Source organism: Labeo rohita, chromosome 7, assembly GCF_022985175.1.
Source record: "Labeo rohita strain BAU-BD-2019 chromosome 7, IGBB_LRoh.1.0, whole genome shotgun sequence".
Taxonomy (NCBI): domain Eukaryota; kingdom Metazoa; phylum Chordata; class Actinopteri; order Cypriniformes; family Cyprinidae; genus Labeo; species Labeo rohita.
Genome location: NC_066875.1, coordinates 11853220 through 11879351, shown reverse-complemented (window position 1 = coordinate 11879351; position 26132 = coordinate 11853220). Strand labels below are relative to the sequence as shown.

General features: G+C 37.2%; 1 protein-coding gene across 1 annotated transcript in view; it reads left to right on the top strand.

The window, feature by feature from the left end:
- The window catches only part of mrc1a (mannose receptor, C type 1a), a 71893-nt gene that overhangs the window by 29496 nt on the left and 16265 nt on the right, over positions 1 to 26132 (top strand). Inside the window, exons 16-22 of the mRNA XM_051115167.1 lie at positions 492 to 530; positions 3032 to 3198; positions 5689 to 5753; positions 5891 to 5991; positions 11778 to 11917; positions 12114 to 12216; positions 18562 to 18746. Of these exons, the coding sequence (XP_050971124.1) occupies positions 492 to 530; positions 3032 to 3198; positions 5689 to 5753; positions 5891 to 5991; positions 11778 to 11917; positions 12114 to 12216; positions 18562 to 18746 (800 nt within the window). The remainder of the gene's footprint in view (positions 1 to 491; positions 531 to 3031; positions 3199 to 5688; positions 5754 to 5890; positions 5992 to 11777; positions 11918 to 12113; positions 12217 to 18561; positions 18747 to 26132) is intronic.

The window sequence follows — 26132 nt, the reverse complement described above, 5'->3', positions numbered from 1 at the left end:
ATTTCAATCATTTTCTACTTTCTTTATATTGATACGTTAAGAAAATATTGTTAAGAAAATATGATTTTAAAAATTCATTTAGTGTTCATTAAAAAAAAAAAAAAAAGGTTTAGTTAATTAAATAACTTTTTCAGAGCAAATATAAAAATATTGAAATATATTGAGTATTGTCACAGGCATAGTTCTGTTATCTATTTAAGAATTCACTGCACTGACAGATGGCAACTGACACTGGTCAGCATTTGGTTTCACTGGCTGAACATGTTTAGTGAGTGTTTGTGAAGTTGTGTAATCTGGTGATTGTTGGCAGTCTGTTGGTGCAGTTTGAAATCTTTAAGGTGGGGTCACATTTAGTGTTTTTCAGAAAATGTTATTGGACTACAAAACAGGTCATTGTCTAAGTATAAAAGGTTTCTTGGTGTCATTAATTTTGCAAACTCACACATGCTGATAGTGAATATGGTCACATGCTCTCTCTCTCTCTCCAAAAGGCACAACTCCAAAACCTCCACCAACGACTGTAACCCAGGGTAAGGAGTCACACACGGCATATACATTATTCATTAGCATTCATGTGTTTTCATGTATTTTCTATCCCCAATTGACCATATGCACAGAGCGTTCTTTAGAACTTCCACATAATGATAAGCCAGCTTGTAAACTTCCGGTGAAGATCATTTTATATGTGCTATATACAAGCGGAGACTCCTCTCCTGCCTCATTCTTATCAGAAACTGAGAAAAATAATAACTGCAACATTGTAAATAATGATAGACGCATGAATGTTCAGATAATGATAGAGGCCTGGAAATCCTAGAAGAGTACCTAGACACATGCATTAATACATTTAAATGCTGAGAGCTAAACACTATCATAACTGTTTAGGCTAATGTTACGTAACTAACGATGCTTCTCTTCAGTGATATCTTAATAGTATTCTTGATAATCAATAACTTTCCTTCATAGTCATGAACATATTTTTAAAATCTTGTAATATTTTAATATTTAATAAGCCTTTATTATTTTTCAACTCTACAGCTGTGCAGTAAAATGCACTTCAAATATCCACTTTTCATTCATAAATTAAGATGAAAATGACAATGACAGTAGAGGATCACTCATTGGCTGCAGCTACAGCTGCCATTTTAACTCCCTTTTTTTTTTTTTTTTTTTTTTTTTTTTGTCCAGTTTTTCGATTTATTATAAAATTACTAGTACAAGTGCAGAAAGTCAATAAAATAAATAAATAAGCTGAGACACAAATAGACTATAAGGGTGAATTATATTATGTTATATAATACTTATATATAGTTCACTACAAATTAAATAAGTTAAATATTAAAGGTATAAAAATTAAATAATGCATTCAATATGAATCATTATAAATTTGAAATATTTTATATCTACAACTGTAAAAGCTATTAAATAGCCTATATTCAACCAACACAAACTTGTTACTGCTGTAGTTTTCTTACTCTGAATTTAGTCTGAATCATTTAGTGCACAGCTTTTTGATGTCAGATGTATCGTTCGGTTATTACTGTCAATGACTCACGCATATTTAGTGGATTTACTCACATAATTTTTTACACTTGCGTTTGTCATTCTTGAAACGGTATACATGGACGTTTGGTCCTCTTAGACAAACAAAACTTTTCTTTGAATTGTGAATGGATTATGTAGAGAAAACGAGCAAAGGACACTCCTATTATGGCACAGTACAGTTGACCGGAAATGACTGAGCTGGCTTGTCTAAAACAAGGAAGTAATCCGTGCATATGGTCAATTTCAGTGTTCCTGACATTAACCTCATTACACTTATAATATTATTATTCTTTTTTAGAACATGCACTGTTTCCACTGTCCTAATAAGAAGAAAATCTAAGACCATATAAATGCATTGTATTCCACTTTGACCATTCTATGGTGACGGAGAGAGCTCAGTGTGCTGCAAATGAAAAAAAAAAGAAAAAAAAAAAAAACATGATGTAAATGGAAAATTCATTATGCAGTTAAGATGGCTTATATAAGTGCGTGTATATATATATATATATACACACAAATACTGGTGCATCTCAATACATTAGAATGTCGTGGAAAAGTTCATTTATTTCAGTAATTCAACTCAAATTGTGAAACTTGTGTATTAAATAAATTCAATGCAAACAGACTGAAGTAGTTTAAGTCTTTGGTTCTTTTAATTGTGATGATTTTGGCTCACATTTAACAAAAAACCACCAATTCACAACAAATCTCAACAAATTAGAATATGGTGACATGCCAATCAGCTAATCAACTCAAAACACCTGCAAAGGTTTCCTGAGTCTTCAAAATGATCTCTCAGTTTGGTTCACTAGGCTCACTGTATTTAATACACGAGTTTCACAATTTGAGTTGAATTACTGAAATATACTTTTCCACGACATTCTAATTTATTGAGATGCACCTGTGTGTGTGTGTGTGTGTGTATGTACTTGTTTTTACAACGATAGTAAAACCTGAAATTTTTGACAACAATTTTTGAATGTTAAAAAATAATTATAAATAGTAAATGGTGTTTATCTGAAAGTGTAACGATACAAACATGTTTTCTGTGAGGGCTAGGTTTAGGGTTAGGGTTGGGTTAGAGGATAGACAATATCGTTTGGTCAGTATAAAAACTATAGAAGTCTATGGAAAGTCCCCACAATTCACAAAAACAAACGTGTGTGTGTGTGTATATATATATATATATATATATAATCAATTCAGAATTGAGAATAAGCGTTTTTTTTTTAAAGATTTGCATGCTGCTAGACCTCAGACTCAAACACTAGTCCATCTGCCCTAGTAAGTAGAGGTTATCATGTCCCTTTCTAGATTTATTTATTTATGTATTTATTTTTTAAATAGAAGAAAGCAACAAAAACAATAACATTACTATTCACCACTTACCAGCCAGAAGATAGTTGTGCAGCCTTTACTAATTTGACTAGAACAAATCACACAATTGCAAATGAAGACAGATTTTATTTTTTTTTTTGTCTTGTAGTGGAATATAACAAGACATCTGATGGCTGGATCCAGTACAACAGTAGTCAGTATTTCGTTAATGAAGACCGCCTACCTATGGAAGATGCACGCTCATTCTGCAAAAAGAATCATGCAGATCTTGTTGTCATTACGGGTCAAACAGAGAGGAAATTTTTATGGAAGCAGGTAAATTACTGTGTGTGTATGTGTGTGTGTGTACTTGTTTTTGCTACATTGTGGGGACCAAATGTCCCCACAAGGATAGTAAAACCTGAAATTTTTGACATTAATGATTAAAAATAGTAAATGATGTTTATCTGAAAGTGTAACGATGCAAACATGTTTTCTGTGAGGGCTTGGTTTAGGGTTAGGGTTGGGTTAGGGGATAGACAATATCGTTTGGTCAGTATAAAATCTATAGAAGTCTATGGAAAGTCCCCTCAATTCACAAAAACAAACATGTGTGTGTGTGTGTGTTTTCCTTTCTAAAAAGATAAGCAGACTGTTGATTTATTGTTCTATTTGGTATGGACTGTTGTTTATACAACAGTTCTGGTCCTCAAATCTGGCCATTTAAGAGTACTGGTATAGGACTAGTATCTGCACTGGAATATTTAATTGCTGTGTCACTCCACTTGTCTGCACAGTCTAGACAGGCTGTGAGTCTGAATATTAGTGGGGTTAAAATTTTTAAGAAATTTTAGTGAAGTTACATTGTTATGACTGTTATGGTGGTGTCAAGTGACTGACTTAAGTGAGACAGTAGATCAAAATACAGATTAATTTAGGAACAAAACAATGTTCATGCTTATGAGGCTCAACCACTGGATTAACACTGATTAAACTTCACTTCATAGAGTGAAGCTTAGGAATACAAATAAAAAAAGAAGATATTTTAAGAAAAATCTTTCTTTTTCTTTTTTTTTTTTTGTAATGACATGAAGGTGAGTAAATCATTACAGTAATCCCTAAGATACAGTGGCATGCGAAAGTTTGGGAACCCGAATCTGTGAAAATGTGAATAGTTTTTTAAAAAAGAAGAGAGATCATACAAAATACATGTTATTTTTTTTTATTTAGTACTGGCCTGAGTAAGATATTTGATGATCCAGAAGGAAACACGATGCATTAAGAGCTGGGGGATGAAAACATTAGAACAGGATGAAGATGTCCAAATTTTTTTTTATTTTATTGAAAGATAATTTTTTCCATTTAGTACTGCCCTTCGGAAGCAACAGAAGATACTTGAATGTTTCCCAGGAGACAAATTAAGTACAATTTACCTTGATCTTTAAATTCAAAACGTTTTCACCCCTCGGCTTCTTGTTTCTTTCTGCAGCATCAGTGAATGTTTGAACCTTTTTAGTTGTTTTTGAGTCCCTCAGTTGTCCTCGGTGTGAAAAGATGGATCTCAAAATCATAGTCACTGCTGGAAAGTGTTCAAATATGCAAAAAGATGCTGGCAAACTGAAGAATCTGCAGGACCTGGATGATTTTTCTGAAGAACAGTGCTCAGTTTAACTGTTCAGAGCAAACAAGTGACTCATGAAAAACCATCACAAAACAAAAACAAACAAACAAAAAAAGCGGTTGCAGATCATCCAGGTAACCACGCACAATATTAAGAACCAAGGGTTCCCAAACTTTTGAAGGGGGTTATTTTAATCATTTCAGCTATTTTTTTTGTCTTGTGGACTATATGTAAATATCTTTTATGTAAAATATCTTACTCAGGACAGTACTAAATAAAAAATAAAGTGCATTTTGTATGATCTCTCTTATTTTGTTAAAATTATTCACATTTTCACTGATTCTGCAAGGGGTTCCCAAACTTTCACATGCCACTCTAGTTACATCCATGCTCAGTCAGCTCACCAATTTATTCTTATGGGGAGTGATTGAAAAATGGCAGCTGTTTTGTGTGCATCAGTGGGAATAGATCAGTACTATTACTTACTTGCGGTTTGAAGTGCATTTAGTAGCTCACAAATTCATTCTCTTGGGGAGTGATTGAAAAACGGCATCTTTTTTTAATGTGTATCAATGGGAAAAGATCAGTACTATTACATACTCAAGATCTGAAGTGCATCTAGTAGCCTTTCTGCAAGAGACTTCGATAAATTTTAAACGTGTTGTATATATATATATATATCTATATCAGAGGTTCTGTTAGACTTTAACATTGTCAGTCATTTTGACGGACAGGGTCGTAAAAATTCTGTCATAATCTATTACCCTTCATTTTAATTTTCATATTTTAATTATAATAACACATTTAATTGCTTTTATTTTCATGTTACATTTTCATTTGTAATTATGAACCTACAGGACGATATAGGCTTACACATTTATTTTACGCATTTAATACCATTTTGGCGCTCTTTAACGTGGCGTGACAGATCGTTAAACCTTCTGGGTACTTGCCTGTGTGTAATCAAACGCCTAGCAAAAGATTCATCAGTTTCATTTTTTTGTTCTTATAATAGATCCTCAGTGTAATCTGTCAAAGCGACAGACATTTTATATATATATATATATATCAGCTCTGATTGGTTTTTCAACAATGTTGCAGAGCTTAAGGACTAGGTCAGAGGGAAAACACCCAAATTCTGTCATAGAAGTGTTGCAGGATCATGGCATAATTATTTCAATAAGGCTACTTATACTGTTTTATAGATATCTAGGAAATCAGAGAATCAATACTACATTGGGATGATAGTAGAGTTGGACAAATCATTTAGGTGAGTATGAAAGACTGTACATAAACAGTAACAATAGTTATTTTGCAACACATGCCTTTAGCTGCATTTGCAAGGAATTTTTTCATGTAAATACATTTGTACTGCCTTTATAATAGGATTTCTCTGTCTGTTTGTAGCTGGGTGGATGGAACACCAGTTGTATATACGTCATGGGATCAAAATGAACCAAATTTTGCCAACAATGATGAGAACTGTGTGACCATTTACAAGAATATGGGTAAGGACTCTTTATCAAAACTGTTTCTATATAGTGTAGCGTGTGAGTGTGCTTTAGTGCAGACCACATCACTTTCTTGCCTTAAAGCAAGAGTATCCAAACCTGGAACTTTCTCAAGCAAGGTCTTCAGGCTTATTAGAAACTTGAAAAATGTTTAGCTGTAACTTGCCTCAACACATCTGCCTGGAAGTTTCTAAACCTAAAGACCTTGATTAGCTGGTTCAGGTGTGTTCAGTTGGGGTTAGAGTTCCAGCTGGTGCAGAACAGTGGCCCTCCAGGAAAAGGACTGGACACCCTGGCTTTAAAGTTTAAGTCTTGAAAGTAATGTTGAAATTAATAACACTTTACAATATGGTTAATAAATGGTTAACATATGTACATTATAAATATTTAATTAAAGATAAATTGTGTTAGTATGAATCACAGTGTACAAACATTAGTAACACACCATCTGATGTTTCCAAACATTGAAGGCTGGAGTAATGACTCCATTTCAGTTCAGTTTTGCATCACAGAAATGAATTCTACTTTAAAAATGGTTATTAAAAATAAATATTTCAAAACAGTTAATTAAAAAAAAAAATCACATTATTATTAATATTATTCATTTTATTTATTTATTTTTTTGTAATCAGTAGACAAAAAGCAAAAAAGCAGTTAGGACTTAGCTTTAAGAATCAATTTAACTGTTTCCTTTAACCAGATAAGGGGCTTTAGTCATTTGACATCTGCATCACATGCTGTAGAGCAATATAAGCAGCACTTCTCGCCCCGGTCATTCGTGAACTGTCACAATTTGTTTTTTTACCAGTTTACCAGCCAGACCAGGCACTATGAACACTCCTGAACTAAAAAACTAAAAACAAACTGGGCTGAAGCATTCCGCTGCTCAGTGTCTAACCCAAGGATAGGCAGCCTCAGTCCTGGAGCGGTCTAGAGGTCTGGAGCTCTAACCCTGGGGGAAAAAAAAAACTCACTTGCCTATAAAAGCCAATAGAAGGCAAGCCTGCAACCATTAGCCAAAAAAGCGTAACGGCTAAAGCTAAAGCAGTCTGGCAGTATGTGGGAAAGGAGACCAGAGGCCGTTTTTTGAATGGATGCAATAGAGGAGAGGCTTTACTACGCTGAATAAACAGCTTTTTAAAGAAAACTCTCTGCTAATCTTCAACATGTTTTACGCTAAACTATACTTTTGGATTGAACTATTTTTAGAGTTTACCACAAAAAACAGCCACATCCACTACTGTGGAGATGAAGAGTCAGTGTTGCCGACTTCATCTCTTCAGCCAAGAAAAAAAAAGCACTAGTTTATCAATAAATTATTATTAAGTTAATGCAGCCTCATTACTGTTTTTCCCTGACACATTCATAATCATTACTTCTGCCGGTGTGCTGTGGCAAGCTTTACTTTAGCGCTTATTAGGCTATGTATGCAATTAAAGGCTCATCATTATGATTGAATTGGTTTATTAATAAACATGTGATTAGTCAACTAATGCTTAAAATAAACGACTACTAGTCGACTAGAAAAATATTTAGTCGAGGGCATAGCCCTACATACAACCCATACAAATCAATGTCTTCTTAAGCGGAATTATAGGCGTGTGTAGAAAACATACAAATAAAGTTATTTTAAACTTTACCGTCATGTTCACTTTGTTGTTTGAAGTAGTTCCATACACTTACATTATGTGCACTAAAAATATTTGTTTGTTAGGAAAGGAAGTCATATGCATCTGGGATGGCAATTTTCATTTTTAGATGGACTATCCTTTTAAAGAGCAATATGTGATGCAGAGGCTAAAAACATAGCAGACAGACCGGATACAAGTACTTGTGTTGAATTACTGAGGAGAGAGACAGATTTAAAACAAAGTATTAACTTCTGATACAGCTACTTTTTGTGTTGTCTATTCAGTGCCCCTGTCTGTAACAATTAGCAAACAATCATGTTATTATTTGAGATTAATTAGATTAATGAGCAAATAATGCAATTGTTTAGATTAAAAAATAATTCATTGACAGTCCTAACTGTTACTCAGTATATCAGTATAATACAGTTTATCAACACCCTTGTAAGAGCATCTCTAGACATGATTTACAATTAATTTCATATAAAATATTCATTGCAACATTTAATTAAAAAAAAAATAAATAAATAAATAAACATAAATAAAAACAATCACTCCCACAAAACATGAATTTTATTTACATTTCCATATTTATTTTATTTGCACGCACTTATGTGCATTCAGACAACATATTACATAAATAATGGCTATATCAAAATTGGACAAAAATAAAGAATAAATAATAAACTTTGAATAAACTTTGCTACCTTAATATGCCTTTTCACATTTGAGTAAAAAGTTATTTTTTCCCCATTCAGAAATGTAATAAAATTCAGTTTAAATTGTACTTCAAAGGAGAAGTCCACTTCCAGAACAAAGAGATCAAAGAGAGTCATCCAAGATGTTCATGTCTTTCTTTCTTCAGTCGTAAAGAAATTGTTTTTTTGAGGAAAATATTTAAGCATTTTTTTTCTCCATATAATGGACTGATATGGTGCCCCGAGTTTGAACTTCCAAAATGCAAATTGCAGCTTCAAATGATCCCAAATGTGGTTGTTAACAATCCCAGCTGAGGAAAAAGAGTCTTATCTAGTGAAACAATCAGTTATTTTTTAAAAAATAATACAATTTATACACTTTTTAATGTCAAACGCTCTTTTTGTCTTATTCTGCCTCGACTTTTTCCTGGTTCATGATAGTTAAGTCGGTTATGTCGAAAAACTCAAAACTAACTTTTTGTAAAGGGTGTTTGATCTTCTTTGCATGTTCACTTTGCAAAGACTGGGTCGGTACTTCTGCAGCGATGTAGGATGATTTTGAAATGATTTTTGAAGTTGAGGGAGAAAATCTGATTGAAGCATTTCAACATACCCTAACTGTCTTGAGCCAGAATACAAAATAACCGATCGTTTCGCTAGATAAGACCCTTTTTCTCGGCTGGGATCGTTTACACCTGCACTTGGGATCCGTTGAAGCTGCATTTAAACCACATTTTGGAAGTTCAAACTCAGGGCACCATAGCAGTTCATTATATGGAGACAAATGCTGAAATGTTTTCCTCAAAAAACATACTTTCTTTATGACTGAAGAAAGAAAGACATGAACATCTTGGATGACAAGTACATTATCTTTAATTTTTTGTTCTGGATGTGGACTTCTCCCTTAAGTACAAATCCCCCCAAATAATGCTGAAGTACAGTAATCAAGCAAAAATATTAAAGTATTTTACACCCCTGAAGTTTAAGCAATAATCTGAAAGCCTAAAACTATGGAGTGTGCAATAGGTGATTTTTGTTTCATTTGTCCCCTCAACAAGTGATATTTGTATCAAAGAATAAACAGTTCTTGATATTTCTGGAATTATAAAATTAATCACAATTATTAATTTTAATCTATCAACACTTCCAGTAGTTCCAAAGGGGTATAAAATATTGTCTTAAACAGTGGCGAAGTTGAAGTAAAAAAAGTTGAGAAACTAGTGAACTCCACTATTTCCATTTTAGGTCCATTTTATTACTTGCATCTACAGTCAAAATAAAACAATAATGTACACTGATTTATGCATAAGTCAACCAATGTGCAACCAAACATTATTAAATAGGGTTTATTAATAATATCAATATAAGTAAATGAGTTTGTTTGATAATAATTACTGGTTATATAATAATTACATATTTTGATCTTTGGAAGTGTTTAGCACACTTAATTGCCTTTGAGGGCAGTTAAATTTGTATGCAAGACAAGACAAGACAAGACAATCAGCTGTTCCGGTTTATAAAGAACAGCAATGAAGGCAAAGTATGGATGGAAGATTAATATGCTTGACAGTATACTTTAGGTGTATAGATATATTAGTAAAATTAGTATTGCTCATATCAATCTAGTGTTCTTATATACTGTACCAATAATATTATGGCATAAGCAAATTTAAGCGTATTTGTCAAGATATCTGAAAACGTTCATCACCGTTACTCTAGCCCAGTGGTTTTTTTAAACCGGTCCTGGAAGCACCCCTGCCCTACACATTTTGTATATCTCCCTTATCAGACACACTCAATTCATGTTGTGCAGTTTCTACTAACGAGCTGATGAGTTGAATCAGGTGTGTTAGATGAGGGAGACATACAAAATGTGCAGGGCAGGGGTGCTTCCAGGACCGGTTTGAAAACCACTGCTTTAGCCCACAACAGCACCCAAACAGCCATAGTATATGCGTCAACCCAACGCAGAATATTGATAAAGCACTGCAGCTTTGTATTGTTCTGTTCTTTGTCAGAACTTCAAGTAATAACAATGACAAACATTCACTATACATCAACACATTTCTAGACAATAGCGAGTGAACAGATAAAGCTGTCAGTCGGTTAGCCAGAGTTGCACGGAGCGAACACAACACACACGCACGCACACACACACAACTAAATACATATTTTGCAGCATGACACAGACTAACATTACATGAGAGCAACAAGTTTTAAAGGATTACTCCACTTTCAGAATAAAAATGTCCTGATAATTTACTCACCCCCATGTCATACACGACATAATGTTACACAACATAACACACAACTACGTATTTTGAAATATCGCTAGAAAATACGACCATCAATTATTTATCACACTTACAGGTAGCGGTTCAGAGGAGCAAGCCAGTCCAAATAAACTGGGCACTGATCCATATTTTAAGAGCAAGCCTTTGGTGAATCCCGCATTGTACTTAGGATACAGCGTCTTCTCAACTACTGTAGACGTAAACCACATGGACATTTTACTGTGTTTGTGGGCGGGCAAGTTGTTTGCGCCGTAGAACCTGGGCGGACAACATTATGCAAATGTGTTACTTCATGACGTACAGCCATAACAGAAAAAGATTCAAATTCCTGACGACTTGGGCCCCGATCACACCGAACGCGTTTTTTTAGTTCCGAAAACGCGAGGCGCACTGCCCGGCTTTTTTCTGGTGACTTTTAAAAAAAGAGCAGTGTGTTGCAACCATCAAATCAGTAGTAAACTGTCATATCAGCAAAAACCTTTAAAAAACAAAGGTCCGGGTAACCCGCGAGAGACACCAAAAGTTTCTCCTTCATCAATGCAGTCTCTGGACTTTTTAGGCAACAGTAAAACTTTTGTGACCACAATGGAAGGCCCGCCTCTCCATTAATTCGATTGGACAATGAAAAAAACGCAATGACGTTGGGCGCTTTTCCGCTCAGGAAATCGTGAAGCGCAGCAGGCGGTTAAAACGCGAGGCGTCCGCGGCGCATAAACAGTGTGCATAACGCTCACTGCCAATAGAAAACAATTTTAAAAAGGTGCCTCTCACTGGAAAATGCGTTCGGTGTGATCGGGGCCTTGTTCAGGTGACTGTGAACCGACTCTTTTTTTTTTTTTAATAGACAATAACTTTATATATCGTGCACTGTCGGCTTCACAACTTTGCAGATAGTTTATGTTCACAGACAGCTACATGACACACTGCATGAAAGGTCATGTTTGAAAAGGCATAATAGGAGCACTTTAACGTAGTGAAAACATTATTGTGGAGTTTTTCTTTTGCTGTTTGATCAAATGGGAACACAATATATATACATATATGTGTATGTATATATATATATATATATATATATATATGACAAAGTCTCAGATTCACCACTGTAAAGGTTTTAGCATTTGTTTATTTATTTATTTGTTTGTTTGTTGGTTGGTTTGTTTAAGGATTCTGGAATGATATTAACTGCGGTGTGGCATTGCCCTCTATCTGTGAAAGAAGTTCTGACTTTGTCAATGTCACCATGTCCCCCTCCACTGTGGAACCAGGAGGCTGTACTCCAGAATGGACCATGTTTCAGGGAAAAGTGAGAGCAAATTCATTCATTCATTTATTAATTCATTCATTCATTCATTCAATCAATCAATTAATCAGCCCACAAGTAATCTGCAACAGATTTCACAACATAAATAAATAAAAGTCATTTAAAAATGCAACTTTTTTACAAAGGCAATAACAGACTGCTGCATATTCTAATTCAAAGCACCTGTATTTTCAAATAGTGTTACAAGCTTTTTAATAATAAGATGACGTGGCATAATGCTCGGGACCACTGCATTTTACATGGAGGCAACCTGGTGTCCATTCTGAGTCAGGAAGAGCAAGGTGAGCATCTCACTTGTTATATATTTACAAAAAAATGCAAATGTTGTGAGGAAGTTGCTTAAGAAGAGAAAGTATCAGAAATATTGCCCCACATATTTCTGTTACTTTAGTTGTAAAAAACATGAGCCACATTCTCTGGCAATAACCCAGATGTGTTAAACTGCTTTAAACTGACACTGTGCTTGGCCAACATGTGACCAGTAGGATGCAGCAAAAAGATTCAGGTCATGTAGAACATGTTTTGGCCTTAATTCTACTTTAATAAGTAATTAATAAAGAAATGACAAATAAATGGAGAAACTGAGAAATTTAAGATAATCATTAGTTCACCTCGTAATAAAAAGGGGGACAAAGACTAAATTTAACCTCTGCTTTTATGTTAGGATATTGTGGTTGACAGAACCCCCAATCACACCTATTCCTTTTTTTTTCTATGCAATACACCAGAAAAGATTTAACCAAGATTTGTTTGTGATGTTCATACATTTCAGGGTGATCTTTTGAATTGCCTAAATGCAGTATAGGCACAAATAATTAACCCTCTGTTGGACAGCAGTAACAGAAGTGACAGGGTGAGACTGGTGATCAGTTTGGGGCATACTTTCATGCTTGCACAGATGCTCTCCTTAGTTTCGTGTCCTTTTGGCATTGCTATTTCTAAACCAATGATGTTGCACTGGGTAAAGGATGCTATTTTGCTTTTTTATGAGGCACACAGATTTTCTTTGGCACTTGGCATTTGGGCTTACTCTGCTAGGGGCATTGCCTCTTTTTAGGTATTATCTGAGGGTGTATCTCTGAAAGATATGTGTTAGCAGCAGGTTGGGCCTCTCCTCACAGATTCTATAGTCTGGAAGCTCAGCTGATTCAGAGCTTCTAGTATGGCACTGAGGTATAGTGTTCCCACAAAAACTGATTGTAAAATGTTATAATTAGGGATGCATGTTATTGGATTTTTGCCAGTACCCAATATGCTGATATTTTTTAACTAATTTCGGCCAAAAGCTGATGTTGATACCGATATACACCAATCAGGCATAACATTATGACCACTGACAGATAAAATGAATAACACTGATTATCTCTTCATCACGGCACCTGTTAGTGGGTGGGATATATTAGGCAGCAAGTGAACATTTTGTACTCAAAGTTGATGTGTTAGAAGCAGGAAAAATGGACAACCGTAAGGATTTAAGCGAGTTTGACGAGCCAAATTATGATGGCTAGAAGACTGGGTCAGAGCATCTCCAAAACTGCTGCTTTTAATGCAGTTAATGCTGGTTCTGATGGAAAGGTGTCAGAATACACAGTGCATCGCAGTTTGTTACGTATCGAGGTGCATAGCCGCAGATCAGTCAGGGTGCCCATCCTGACCCCTGTCCACTACCGAAAGCACCAACAGCGGGCACATGAGCAGCAGCACTGGACCACGGAGCAATGGAAGAAGGTGACCTGGTCTGATGGATCACATTTTCTTTTACATCATGTGGGTGGCTAGGTGCATGTGTTGCTTATCTGGGGAACACATGGCACCAGGATGCACTATGAGATGAAGGCAAGCAGGCAGAAGCAATGTGATGCTTTGGGCAGTGTTCTTCTAGGAAACCTGGAGTCCTGCCATCCATGTGGATGTTACTTTCACATCAGACCATGTGCACCATTTTGTGGAAAGGCATTCCCAGGTGGCTGTGGCCTCTTTCTTCAGGATAATGCACTCTGCCACAAATCAAAAATAGTTCAAGAATGGTTCGACTAGCACTACGAGATTAAGGTGTTGGCTCCGAATTCCCCAGATCTCAATCCAATTGAGCATCTGTGGGATGTGCTGAACAAACAAGTCCGGTCCATTGAAGCCCCACCTCGCAACTTACAGGACTTACAGGATCTGCTGCTAACATCTTGGTGCCAAATACCACAGCACACCTTCAGGGGTCTAGCAGAGTCTATGTCTCAATGGATCAGGGTTGTTTTGGCATCAGAAGTTGGACCAACATGATACTAGGTAGGTGGTAATAATGTTATGCCTGATCAGTGTATATTCTATTTTGTTTGAAAACAACACCAAGTCTCTCCTTGTTACAAAATACCAGACGAGGAAGCAGATGAACTGTATAAACAGTGTGGATTTATTGCAGCATTGAAAAATGGATACACAAGGAATGGAAACAGTAATGAGAACAGTAAGCGATCCCCTCCTGCAAAGATCCTCCTGCATAGTTTTCGTCAGGGTAGAAGAGAAGATGACGAAAAGCTGTCTGATTCTGACAGGGATTTTGTGTACTGCCAGGAAAATTATTGTGATATAGATTAAGTATGTTAAAGGTACACATTTTTTGGCAACATGCTTGAGTAAAGTAATCAAAGTAAACATTTCTAAGGATTTCATTTGTTTTCCTCATGCTTTGCATCCCATGCAAATCTTGTGTGTGTGTGAGACATATACCTGACATATACAGGTGCATCTCAATAAATTATAAAGTCGTGGAAAAGTTCATTTATTTCAGTAATTCAACTCAAATTGTGAAACTCATTTATTAAATAAATTCAGTGCACACAGACTGAAGTAGTTTAAGTCTTTGGTTCTTTTAATTATGATGATTTTGGCTCACATTTAACAAAAACCCACCAATTCTCAAATTAGAATATGGTGACATGCCAATCAGCTAATCAACTCAAAACACCTGCAAAGGTTTCCTAAACCTTCAAAATGGCCTTGGTTCAGTAGGCTACACAATCACGGGGAAGACTGCTGATCTGACAGTTGTCCAGAAGACAATCATTGACAATTACCTTCACAAGGAGGGTAAGCCACAAACATGCATTGCCAAAGAAGCTGGCTGTTCACAGAATGCTGTATCCAAGCATGTTAACAGAAAGTTGAGTGGAAGGAAAAAGTGCGGAAAATAAAGATGCACAACCAACCAAGAGAACCACAGCCTTGAGAGGCTTGTCAAGCAAAATCGATTTAAGAATTTGGGTAAACTTCACAAGGCATGGACTGAGGCTGGGGTCAGTTTGGCTACAGTTGTCGTATTCCTCTTCTTAAGCCTCTCCTGACTCACAGACAACATCAGAGGCGTCTTACCTGGGCTAAGGAGAAGAAGAAATTGACTGTTGCCCAGTGGTCCAAAGTCCTCTTTTCAGATAAGAGCAAATTTTAAATTTCATTTGGAAACCAAGGTCATAGAGTCTGGATGAAGGGTGGAGAATCTCATAGCCCACATTGCTTGAAGTCCAGTGTTAAGTTTCCACAGTCTGTGATGATTTGGGGTGCAGTGTCATCTGCTGGTGTTGGTCCACTGTGTTTTTTGAAAACCAAAGTCACTGCACCTATTTACCAAGAAATTTTACAGCACTTCATACTTCCTTCTGCTGACCAGCTTTTTAAAGATGCTGATTTCATTTTCCAGCAGGATTTGGCACCTGCCCACACTGCCAAAAGCAACAAAAGTTGGTTAAATGACCATGGTGTTGGTGTGCTTGACTGGCCAGCAAACTCACCAGACCTGAACCCCATAGAGAATCTCAAGAGGAAAATGAGAAACAAGAGACCAAAAATGCTGATGAGCTGAAGGCCACTGTCAAAGAAACCTGGGCTTCCATACCACCTCAGCAGTACCACAGACTGATAGACCCTCAGCCACACCGAATTGAGGCAGTAATTGAAGCAAAAGGAGCCCCTACCAAGTACTGAGTACATATACAGTAAATTAACATATTTTCCAGAAGGCCAACAATTCACTAAAAATGTTTTTTTTTTTTTGGTCATATGAAGTATTCTAATTTGTTGAGATAGTGAATTGGTGGGTTTTTGTTAAATGTGAGCCAAAATCATCACAATTAAAATAACCAAAGACTTAAACTACTTCAGTCTGTATACACTGAATTTATTTAATACACGAGTTTCACAATTTGAGGTGAATTACTGAAATAAATGAACTTTTTCCACAGCATTCCAATTTATTGAGCTGCGCCTGTATGTGTGTGTAACCATGTGCAAAGGCATTGCAACCTAATGGCTATGTCTGGCAACAGCTCTACTTTTAAATCTATGCCTGCCATGGTATTTCTTCAGAATTTCTTTTGTGCCTACAGTGCCCACAGAAAGAGGATGGGTCTCTGTCAGTTATTTGCCCCCTGAACTGTCAAAAACTTTCTCAGGTTTGGCTTCAGTATATTGCATAAATGCAATAAAGACTAATAGGCCATATACATAACAATAAATATTCAATAACCTGTGTCCACCAAAGAGTTTAGCCAGCTAAATGTCAAGGCGCTCTTAAAACGACCAGCTGGTGGCACTTAAAAACACTTTAGCGGCTGCGTTTTACAGTTGACACTCCACTACACACACACAAAATAGGGAAAGGGCAAATTAACCTGTAATTATTGTGCTTCAAAACTCAATGGCATCAGTTTGCCAGAACATAGAACATTTTAGGCACCATTTACATGTAGGTGCAGGTAGGAGCAGGTGTACATTTCTTTTGTACCAGCTAACATTTTGAAAATTCAACCATTTTCATGAATTTGAAGGCTTTACGAAGAATTTACACAAAAATTGGTTCTGCTCTTGTTTCATGAATGAAGCCCTTTGGCTCTTGCATGCTTTGTCAACGATTGCAACGTTGTGTTTCGTTTGAATAAGCGTCATCACAGAGTAGATAAGAAAGATTCTATTCTGTACCTCAGACAATAAAGTATTGTAAATTAATTATTAGTAGTAATTATTGTAAGTTGTATAAATTATTTTGATTACACTTGTTGTCAGGGTTATATTTAGAGACAAGAGAGGGATTATACTATATAATAGTATATTCTAACATATACACTATCATTGAGAAGTTTTAATTATTATTATTATTATTATTATTATTTTATGTTTTTTAAAAAGATATCTCTTTTACTCAGCAAGGCTACATTTATTTGATCCAAAATACAGTAAAAATCAGTAATATTATGATCTTTTTTTTAAAAAAAAAAAAAGATAGAAGAACTGTTTTCTATTTGAATACATTTTAAAATGCTAATTATTTCTGTGTTGGCAAAGCTGAATTTTCAGCATCGTTACTCCAGCCTTCAGTGTCATGTGATCCTTCAGAAATCATTCTAATATGCTGATTTGCTGCTCAGTTAACATTTATTATTATTATTATTGTTGTTGTTGTTGTTGTTGTTGTTGTTGTTATCAATGTTGAAAACAGTTGTGTACAATTTTTTTCAGGATTCTTTGAAGAATAGAAAGTTCAAAAGAGCAGCATTTAGTTGAAATCAAAAGCTTTTGTCATATTATAAATGTCTACTATCACTTTTGATCAATTTAAAGGTCCACTGAAGTGCTTTGAAACGCAGCATTATTCTATGTGTTGACGTAATTTCTACTGAAACAGGAAGACAGGGCGGGACATATCAAGCAGTCACACCACCTTTTTAAAATAGTCAGTGTTTCATTTTATCACAGCTTGGGCCAGAGCTGTTGAGCTCACTAAAGCCACATCTGACAGTGTATGACAGCCACAGCTTAATAGATTGCCCCTTTAGATTCATTATAAAACTGTTGCTTAAGCAAAACAGTGATTATATAATGATGCTGAGGATGTGTAGTTTAAAAAGTGTTATCTCTTCTACTTGTCAGTGCTGTTTGTCTAATTGTTTCTCCTCCTAATCTCATCCATGTCGCTATAAAATATAGCATTCTGTGTAGAATGTAAATGTGTCCGATAAGTTTTGTGCCAATTCATGCATATGATCCGCTCCGTGCTGTCGGAGAGAGCATTTGATTGGAGAGAAAGTATAATGAGAAGCTGTAGTGCAGGGTGATGTCATCGAAATTATTGATCCATATTGCTAGAAATTAGAGACTGTAAGTTCTGAATGCTTATATCATGTAATAGCGAATTTTGTTATTATTTTGGAGCAAATACTATTGGAGTATTCATGCTAAAAGCCAAAAAACATCTATTTTGATTTCATGGGGACTTTAATGCATCCTTGCTTGCTTATTGATTAATGTGAGGGAAGGAGAGCACAGTTACACTCTGTTCAGAACCTTTTTAGGGGTTGGTCAACCAGCAGAGTTCAAAAATTCATTTTCTTTCTGTTCCTTTTAATATTTGTTCTTTTCATTAAAGTCCAGTTCAGGTCTAGTCTGAAAAGCCAGTGAAACTTTAGAATAAAATGTAATCAAAAATAACTGTAAGTGCATATAATCAAAAATAACTGTAAGTCCATGTAAATGACTTGAATGTAACACTATATTCTGACCAGACACAACATTGTAAGTTTACAGTGACACAATTTGTCTGCATAAAATTAACTAAATCTGATGTTTTATTATGTTTGCAGCATTCCTTACTACTATAATGCTTGGTTCAGATGATGATGTATGGATTGGATTTAATGATGTGAACTGGGAGATGAGATTTTTGTGGACTGATGGTAAAGGTGTCAGCTACATAAACTGGGCCAAGGGTCACCCTTCGCTACATCCAGATGGGCCTTCCAGGATGTATGGCTTCTCTGAATCAGAGGCAAGTATTCACACCATATTACTGACAAATTCTGTTCAATGTCTATGAAGATTACCACAATCATCAGCTTCTCTTTTGAGATGAGATGTTTACATCTTGAAAAAATAAAAATAATAATAATAATAAAATCTTACACATAATTAGTATAGAAAATCAGTCAACATAGATTTACTTGTGGATACTGGGTCAACTGTATCCACCCTCCCAGTACATCTGTACGGCCAGCACTTTTCAGGTATTTACCTTGTGTCGAATATTTATTTGATGTATATGAAAAAAAAAAAAAATTACTATTCCAGTTTTGGAGTGCCTTATCATTACAGTCAGATATCAGTTTCAACATTATATTACCTGTCCTGGAGGCCTGCCCTGCACATTTTGTATGTCTCCCTTATTAGTCACACCCAATTCAGGTCTTGCAGTCTCTACTAATGAACTGATGATTTGAATCAGGTGTGGTAGATGAGGGAGACATGCAAAATGTGCAGAGCAAGGGGGCCTCCAGGACAGGTTTGAAAACCCCTGTTCTACATCATAGGTCTTCAGCCTTGCTCCTGGGGACCCACTGTCCCTCAAAGTTTATTTACAGCCTGCTTTGACATACCTGGCCTGTGATCCTGAAGACCTTGATTAGCTTTTTCAGGTGTGTTTGATTAGGGTTGGAGCTGAACTCTGCAGCACAGCGGATCCCTACGAGCAGGGTTAAAGACTAGTCTTCTACATTGTACAAGGTGAAATGCCTTTCTTGGCATTAATCTCTTTACTGCTTTGCATCATGACAGAAGGAAGGAGGAAAATAGTCAAACTTTTGCGAATTTCACTGAGCTGGCTTTGTACATAAAGCAAATGAGCATTCATTCCCACAGAAATTGCAGTGAGAGGTGTAGTCTTGCAAGAATTCAAGAGGCTAGAATTAAAAAAAAAGGGAACCTAAATAAAGTGGAGTCATCTTCATCTTCAACATATTTAGTGTTATTTATTTATTTTTTATTTTTTAAGTTAGTAAGTGGTGTTAAAAATTGGTGTGTGCAGAATGAGTCAGTAAGTTATGGGTTTTGAGTTGCAGACTGTGAGTTGTGGACTGGGCCGCTCAGTACCAGAAAGTCTAGGGCCGCTTTGTAAAATTGGTGTGCAAAATGAGTCAGTAAGTTATGGGTTTTGAGTTGCAGACTGTGAGTTGTGGACTGGGCCACACAGTACCAGAAAGTCCAGGTAGTCTTTGTAGTCCCAGTCCACCACTGCTTTTGCAAAGTCTGCCATGTGTGCTTTCACACACAATGATTTATTTATTTATTGTTTTATTTTATTTATTTATAAAATAATTTCAAGATGATTTTACCCAAAAAGGCTGAATAGTCAAACAAAATCACTAGAAATATTATTTAAGGATTGTCACTTTTGACCAGTAGGTGGCACTGCTCCTAAATTGATGTGATGTGGTTAACTGAGGGTGACAATGACCCACATACAGTTTGGTGCCAATATGCCAAATAACTGCAGAGAAAAAGCCTTCAATCCATTTAGCCATTTTTCTTATCACCTGACCACTAGGCACTGTGCCAACACTGTGCACGTAACCTCAGGACATGGTTGTCATAACAAGCTCCAAGTTTGGTCTGAACATGATAAAGCGCGGATGAGATATAGCCTCATATCCACTTTGGCGAGCTCTTCATCAAATTCATTTGTTCGTTATTCAAGAATGGTTGAGTCTATCTAAAAGCTTTTGCTAACTTTTTCTTAGGACTATCTGAAAATGGTCTGTATCGATTTTGGTGAAAATCGGACAAGCCGTCCAGGATGCGTTTGGAAAAAGTAATTTTTATTACATAATATCAAGTATTTAATTAATGGATTGAGGAAAAAAAAAACTGAAAAAAAATATAGCATATTGGTAGCATATTGCTCCTTGGCATTGTTCTCCGTGTCCTGTTTACTCTCCCTGTGACCTGTTCATCTCTTGTTTTATTAAGTCTGTTTGAAATTAAATCCTGCCTCTGCTCTTATTATATTACATCGACCTTGCACTGCAGAGTGGCTCTGTTGAACATCATATCTGAAGCTGTCAAGGTAATTCCTGGGCATTTGAGACTGGCTTCCAGTTTGGAGAAAACACCACATCTCTGTGGTTGTACCAAATCTGGGGGTCTCAGAGGTGGTCCCATTGTCAGTCGCACTTCCTGTTATGACCATGACCATTTTGTGTGTTTGGGTTGCATGCTGCTCTCCAACCTGTGAGTCTAATCCAGAGCCTTCTCCAGTCCGTGAGTCTGCTCCAGAGTCCACTCAGGCCCCAGAGCTCAGTCTGTTGTCAGGCTCTGTTGTTTCATTGGTTTTCTTGGTTGTTTTCCCAGGTGTGTATTGTTACCTTGTCATCTTGTTAGCATCTCTGTGCATTTATAGCCCTGTGTTTCTGTTAGTCTTTGTTAGTCATTGTCTTTGCAAAGTGGTAGTGTTTTGTTCCTTGGCCCTGTTCTCCTTGTGTCCTGTTTACTGTATCATGCTCTGGATTACCTCTTGTTTTATCTTCTACTGCTTGCATATGGATCCTGCCTCTGCTTGTCCTTGCATCGACATGTTATAGTACTAAAGAAGTGTAAAATTTACCTGGGTAAAATGTATCAACTGAATATGATGTCATTAAGGTAATTATTATGTATGTTGTACATATTGATCGTAAATTTCTTTAAATCGATTTTAGTCATTAAGGGTGGTGGAGATGTAATTGCTAAAAAACTGGTTTTAACAAGCTGACTTGTATATCTGTTTAGTAATTGGATTATGAATTTTCCTCTATTATCAGAAATTGTGAAAACGATTGGCTGTTGTGAGAAAGTATATGCTAAGTCAGCAGATGAAACCGTAATCCAATTTGTCTTGTTTTATTTGTTTTATTAACTAACCATTAGAAAGTGCTTACTAACTTAAACTTTCTGTTGAGTTTGCTACGAAGAAACGGATGCATATCTCCAGAGAATACACTGAAGTTTAACACTGCATTTTTAAGATGGAAAGAGTTCTAAATAGATAATTAATCATGGTGAAGAACCAGATAGCATTCTGAATTACTGTGGCCCCTTTACCACAAGGAAGAATCAGGTGCTAGTTCAGAGCTAGTATTATTGATGGTTCTGAGTTGTTTCGACTGGCGAGCCTTCTAAGAACTGGTTTGCTTTACCACAGGCTAGAGAGCCACCGCAGAGCCAAGTTTTACATCACTGAGTACATCTCATCTTTCCTAGCAATGCTAGTGTGGTAGAACAAACACACCAGGCTTGTTAGAGATGCATCTGCGCCGTGCAGACCAACCGGAGCACAACACCAAAGTACCACAAGATTGTTTGGAGAGCAGATGACTCTTTAAGCTTTTGAATTGCAATCATGGTACTTAGACGCCACACGCCAACCGGTCTTCACAGTGCTGACACATCCCAAACAAGCCTAGTATCAACAATGGGAACAACAATTGTGAACCTACATTGGCACCCAAACACAGCAAATCCAACAAGTTCATGTTTAGCTGCTATTTCAAAAAAGCCCAGTCAAAAATTTCTGTTCATCTTGTTGGTCACAGTAACCCAGCCCCCAGCCCCTAGCCCCTCACACAAGTGGTTCTTACTTCTAGACCAGAGCAGCATTTTCCTGGTGAGCCAATGCATTTTGGATACAGTGTTGTTGTTGTTTTTTGCTAAGGACTTGGTTTGTCATCTGGGTGGACAGCATAAAGCCAATGCACCACAGTGAAACAGTACGTTAATGAATTTAAATTATTCATAAATAGCATGCGTTGATAGCTCATTCACAATTAGCATAATCGCCGCCTATGAATTACAGCTGCGCAAATTGCATGTCCAGGAACACAGTGGGATATCTGGTCTACTTTCTCAGGTTTGGCTCCAGTATATTGCATAAATGGGGAAAAAAAATATATGTGTCTAGCAATAAATATTCAATAGCATGTGAACAAAAGAGTTTTTAGCCAGCTAAAATACAAAAAAAAAGTCAGGTTAAAATTGACCAGCTGCTGTCGCTTGAGAACGTTTGGTGGCATAGCGTTTTTTCCAGCTGAGACGGTTATTTGGTTGCTAGGATTTGGAATATCCACGGTGGCAATGTATTACTGATATCTCATTTTTAAAAAATTTACTGTAGTGGACAGCACATTCCAGGGCCCAGTTTATGGCAGGAGCCCTCCCTGACCACAATACTGGACATAGGTTTGCTACATTTTGATTGGATCTTGGTGAACTAACATAAACAAACTGTCCAACACCATCAGATAAAGATGCCAGGACAACAGCCAGACATCTCTTAGAGCGCAAGAAGACCACCTTTGGTACAAAGCCCGGGAAGGACAGAACTTCCTATTGGTCAAAATGCAGTTTGTGCCCTTCACCCACCTTAAGAGTGATTCCTAATGGTTTGGCCTGTGACCAACCATAAAAATTCCTCAGGACCTCCAGATGCAGCAGCAGTTGGTGAAACTAAGAGAGATCATGGAGATCCATCCAAATCCGTTCATAACTGTTTTCAAACCTTAAATCTGATGCACACTACAACACACACATCTTATACTTATTCAGAGAAATAAGTGTTCCTTGTGACAGCAACGTGTAGTGCAACACCTTACACAAACTTAGCTGTTAATGGACAAATGAATGCATGCATGACAGTTCAATCTTTTCCCATCATGTGTTCGTAACATTGCCAAATGCATTCTGGCTATGGTTTGAGAAGTGAGAAATGCACTGGTAAAACTTTAGTGACACTTTTCTAGCTTTGTGTTTGGACTATGCAAATAAATTCCACAGGAGGTAAGAAGGGTGGGCCACCCCGTGTCCCCCCACTCTGATGGGACCAGCCAATCACAGCATGAAAATGGAGAAGCGCCAAAATGCAATCTCCTCCTCTTCGGAAAGGGGTAAAGGTACCCTTCCAAAAGACACTCCTTGTTCTGAGTCTCCGGCATGTCTAAGAGACACAAACAGGACAACCAACGTTCTGAGTCTGCTACCTATGAAGGAAAAGACACCAACAGAACAAACCCCCGTTCTGAGTCTGCTACCCGCGAAGGAAGGGACTATAGCAGGATACACAGTTCAGTCCGGCACGTCCAGGGGACGTTAACAGAAACACCAACATTCTGAGTCTGCGGCCTGCTACAGGGAAGGCAGCAACAGATCAACCTTCGTTCTGAGTCTCCGGCCTGCAAAGGTGAGACAACAACAGATACCAAGTCCAAGTCTCCAGCTTTTGAGGCAGCAACCGATACGACCACGTTCTGAGCCTCTAGCCTGCAAGGAAAGAGATAATCTACGTTCAGAGTCTTCGTCCAGTGAGACAACTGATGCAGCATCCTGAGTCTCCATCCTGGAGAGACAAAGCGAACTGACCAAGTTCTGAGTCTCTAGCCCAGAGAGGCAGAAGACACACAGACATTTGCAACAAAGTTAAGCTCCGGCGAGCAAACCTTCACTTCAGGTACTTTTGCTTGCGTGTTCCAAGCTAAGAACCTTCAGCACCTACTCCAGGGCCACATCTGCGTGTTCCAGATCTTAGGACCCTTGGTGCTCCAGGAGATCAGCATCCTACAGTGCTTCATCTTCAAGGCTGTCGAAACGGATTCCTGCTCCTTTCCCCACTGTACTGCCACCAGTGCAACCAGTGGAAGAAGTCGCCGCCACCGGACTGCTCATCAACCACAGAGAACGTAAAAATCACTTCCAAACCTCTTCCAGAGACCTTGGCATTGTTGTATATTATCAGTATATGATTTTCTAAGTTACATTAGGTATTATATAGCTGATTGCAGTTGATAACAAATCTTACACGTATTTGTTTGATGCATAATAAGGTTCTTCACCTTGTTTGTTTCAGAGTAGCAACAGTTTATCTGTCCAGATAACGTAGCTCTGACATAGCAACTCCCAACGTAATCACTTGCTTTTTATGCATCTTTTGCACTTTATTCCTTCCTCATTCATGGTATTCATTTAGTAGTTGTTGATTACTCTTGTCTATCTTTTGTTAATAAAATTTATTTTATTACAACTTGTCTTGCTTCTGTTGATAATACAGAAGAGGTTCTACAAGTTAGAGATCCCACCAATCTTTCTTATGTAATGTACTCATAACCACACATTAATTGACGCGATCCAAGAATCATAACGTCAGCTGTGACATGAGTATCCATCACTACCCTATTTCACCTCCCTAGGTTGGCGAAAGTTGAATTCACTACCTTAATTGGCGTCCCTAGGTTGGCGAAAGCGAAATTTATTACATTACTAAATATAAAAAAGCAGTAACCAGTAATATTGACTTATTCATTGTTGTAAGCAGTCGTTGTACAAGTAGGATGGTTAGTCTGTATTTTTTTTACAGTCTGTGGTCGGTAGGCTATTTGTTACGGCTGGTTAAATAGTGACAGTGCATATTTACAGCTATTAACTCAGAAAAAAAAAAAAAAAAATTCAAAAACATGACAAAGGCAGAAGACCTTGTATTTATTATGTCAGCGCATCAAAATTCAGTGTCATCGGTTTGCCAAAAAGAACACAGAACGTCTTACGCACCATGTACACGTGGTAGGGTGCAGGTGAACATTTCTTTCGTACAAAATAACATTTTGAAAATACTAAAATTTTCATGAATTCGGAAGTTTATGTTAGAGTGGCTTTACGAATGATTTATACAAAAATTCGCTCTGCTTGTGTTTTATAAATAAGGCCCATTGTTTTCATGCCTTTAATTTTGTCTTTTTCATAGTTATGGTTCCTGTCATGTCATGTAATTTCCTTTTTCCCTCATGTGTTCCTGCCATGTGGTCCTTTAGTTTCTTTCTGATCCCTGTGCCAGCCATGTGATGGCCACAGAGGCCCATCACAAACCCTCTGTCTGTCATTCTACAGCCACTGATGCCATTTAAGGATATTCTGCCTGGCATGCTATGGCAACTGAGATATGTCATGTCATGGCCACAGGGGCTGTTCACAAACTGCCTGCCTGTTCTGTCATGGCCAGGTGGTCCTTCCATGTCTCTGCTTCACTATGGTCTCTTAACCGGTGGTGGTCATCTGCTCCACCTTGGTCAACTGCTCTGCTCTGGTCGTCTGTTACACTGGATTCACTAGCTCAATTATCATCTCTAGCACCACCTGATCTGCCGTGGTGGTCTTCAGCTACATTGTGGGGATTTAGTCCCTGCACTGGTGGTCTTCAGGCCTGTGGTGGCTACCAGTTCCACCTGTGCTCCACGACACAAGTCCACTATTGCTCTGTTTTGCCCCTCGTATGAACTCTCGCCTGTCTAGTTGTTTACCGTTTTGCCTCATCCCTTGGACTGCGTACCCCGCCGATCGACCCTCGCTTGTTTCATGGATGGAC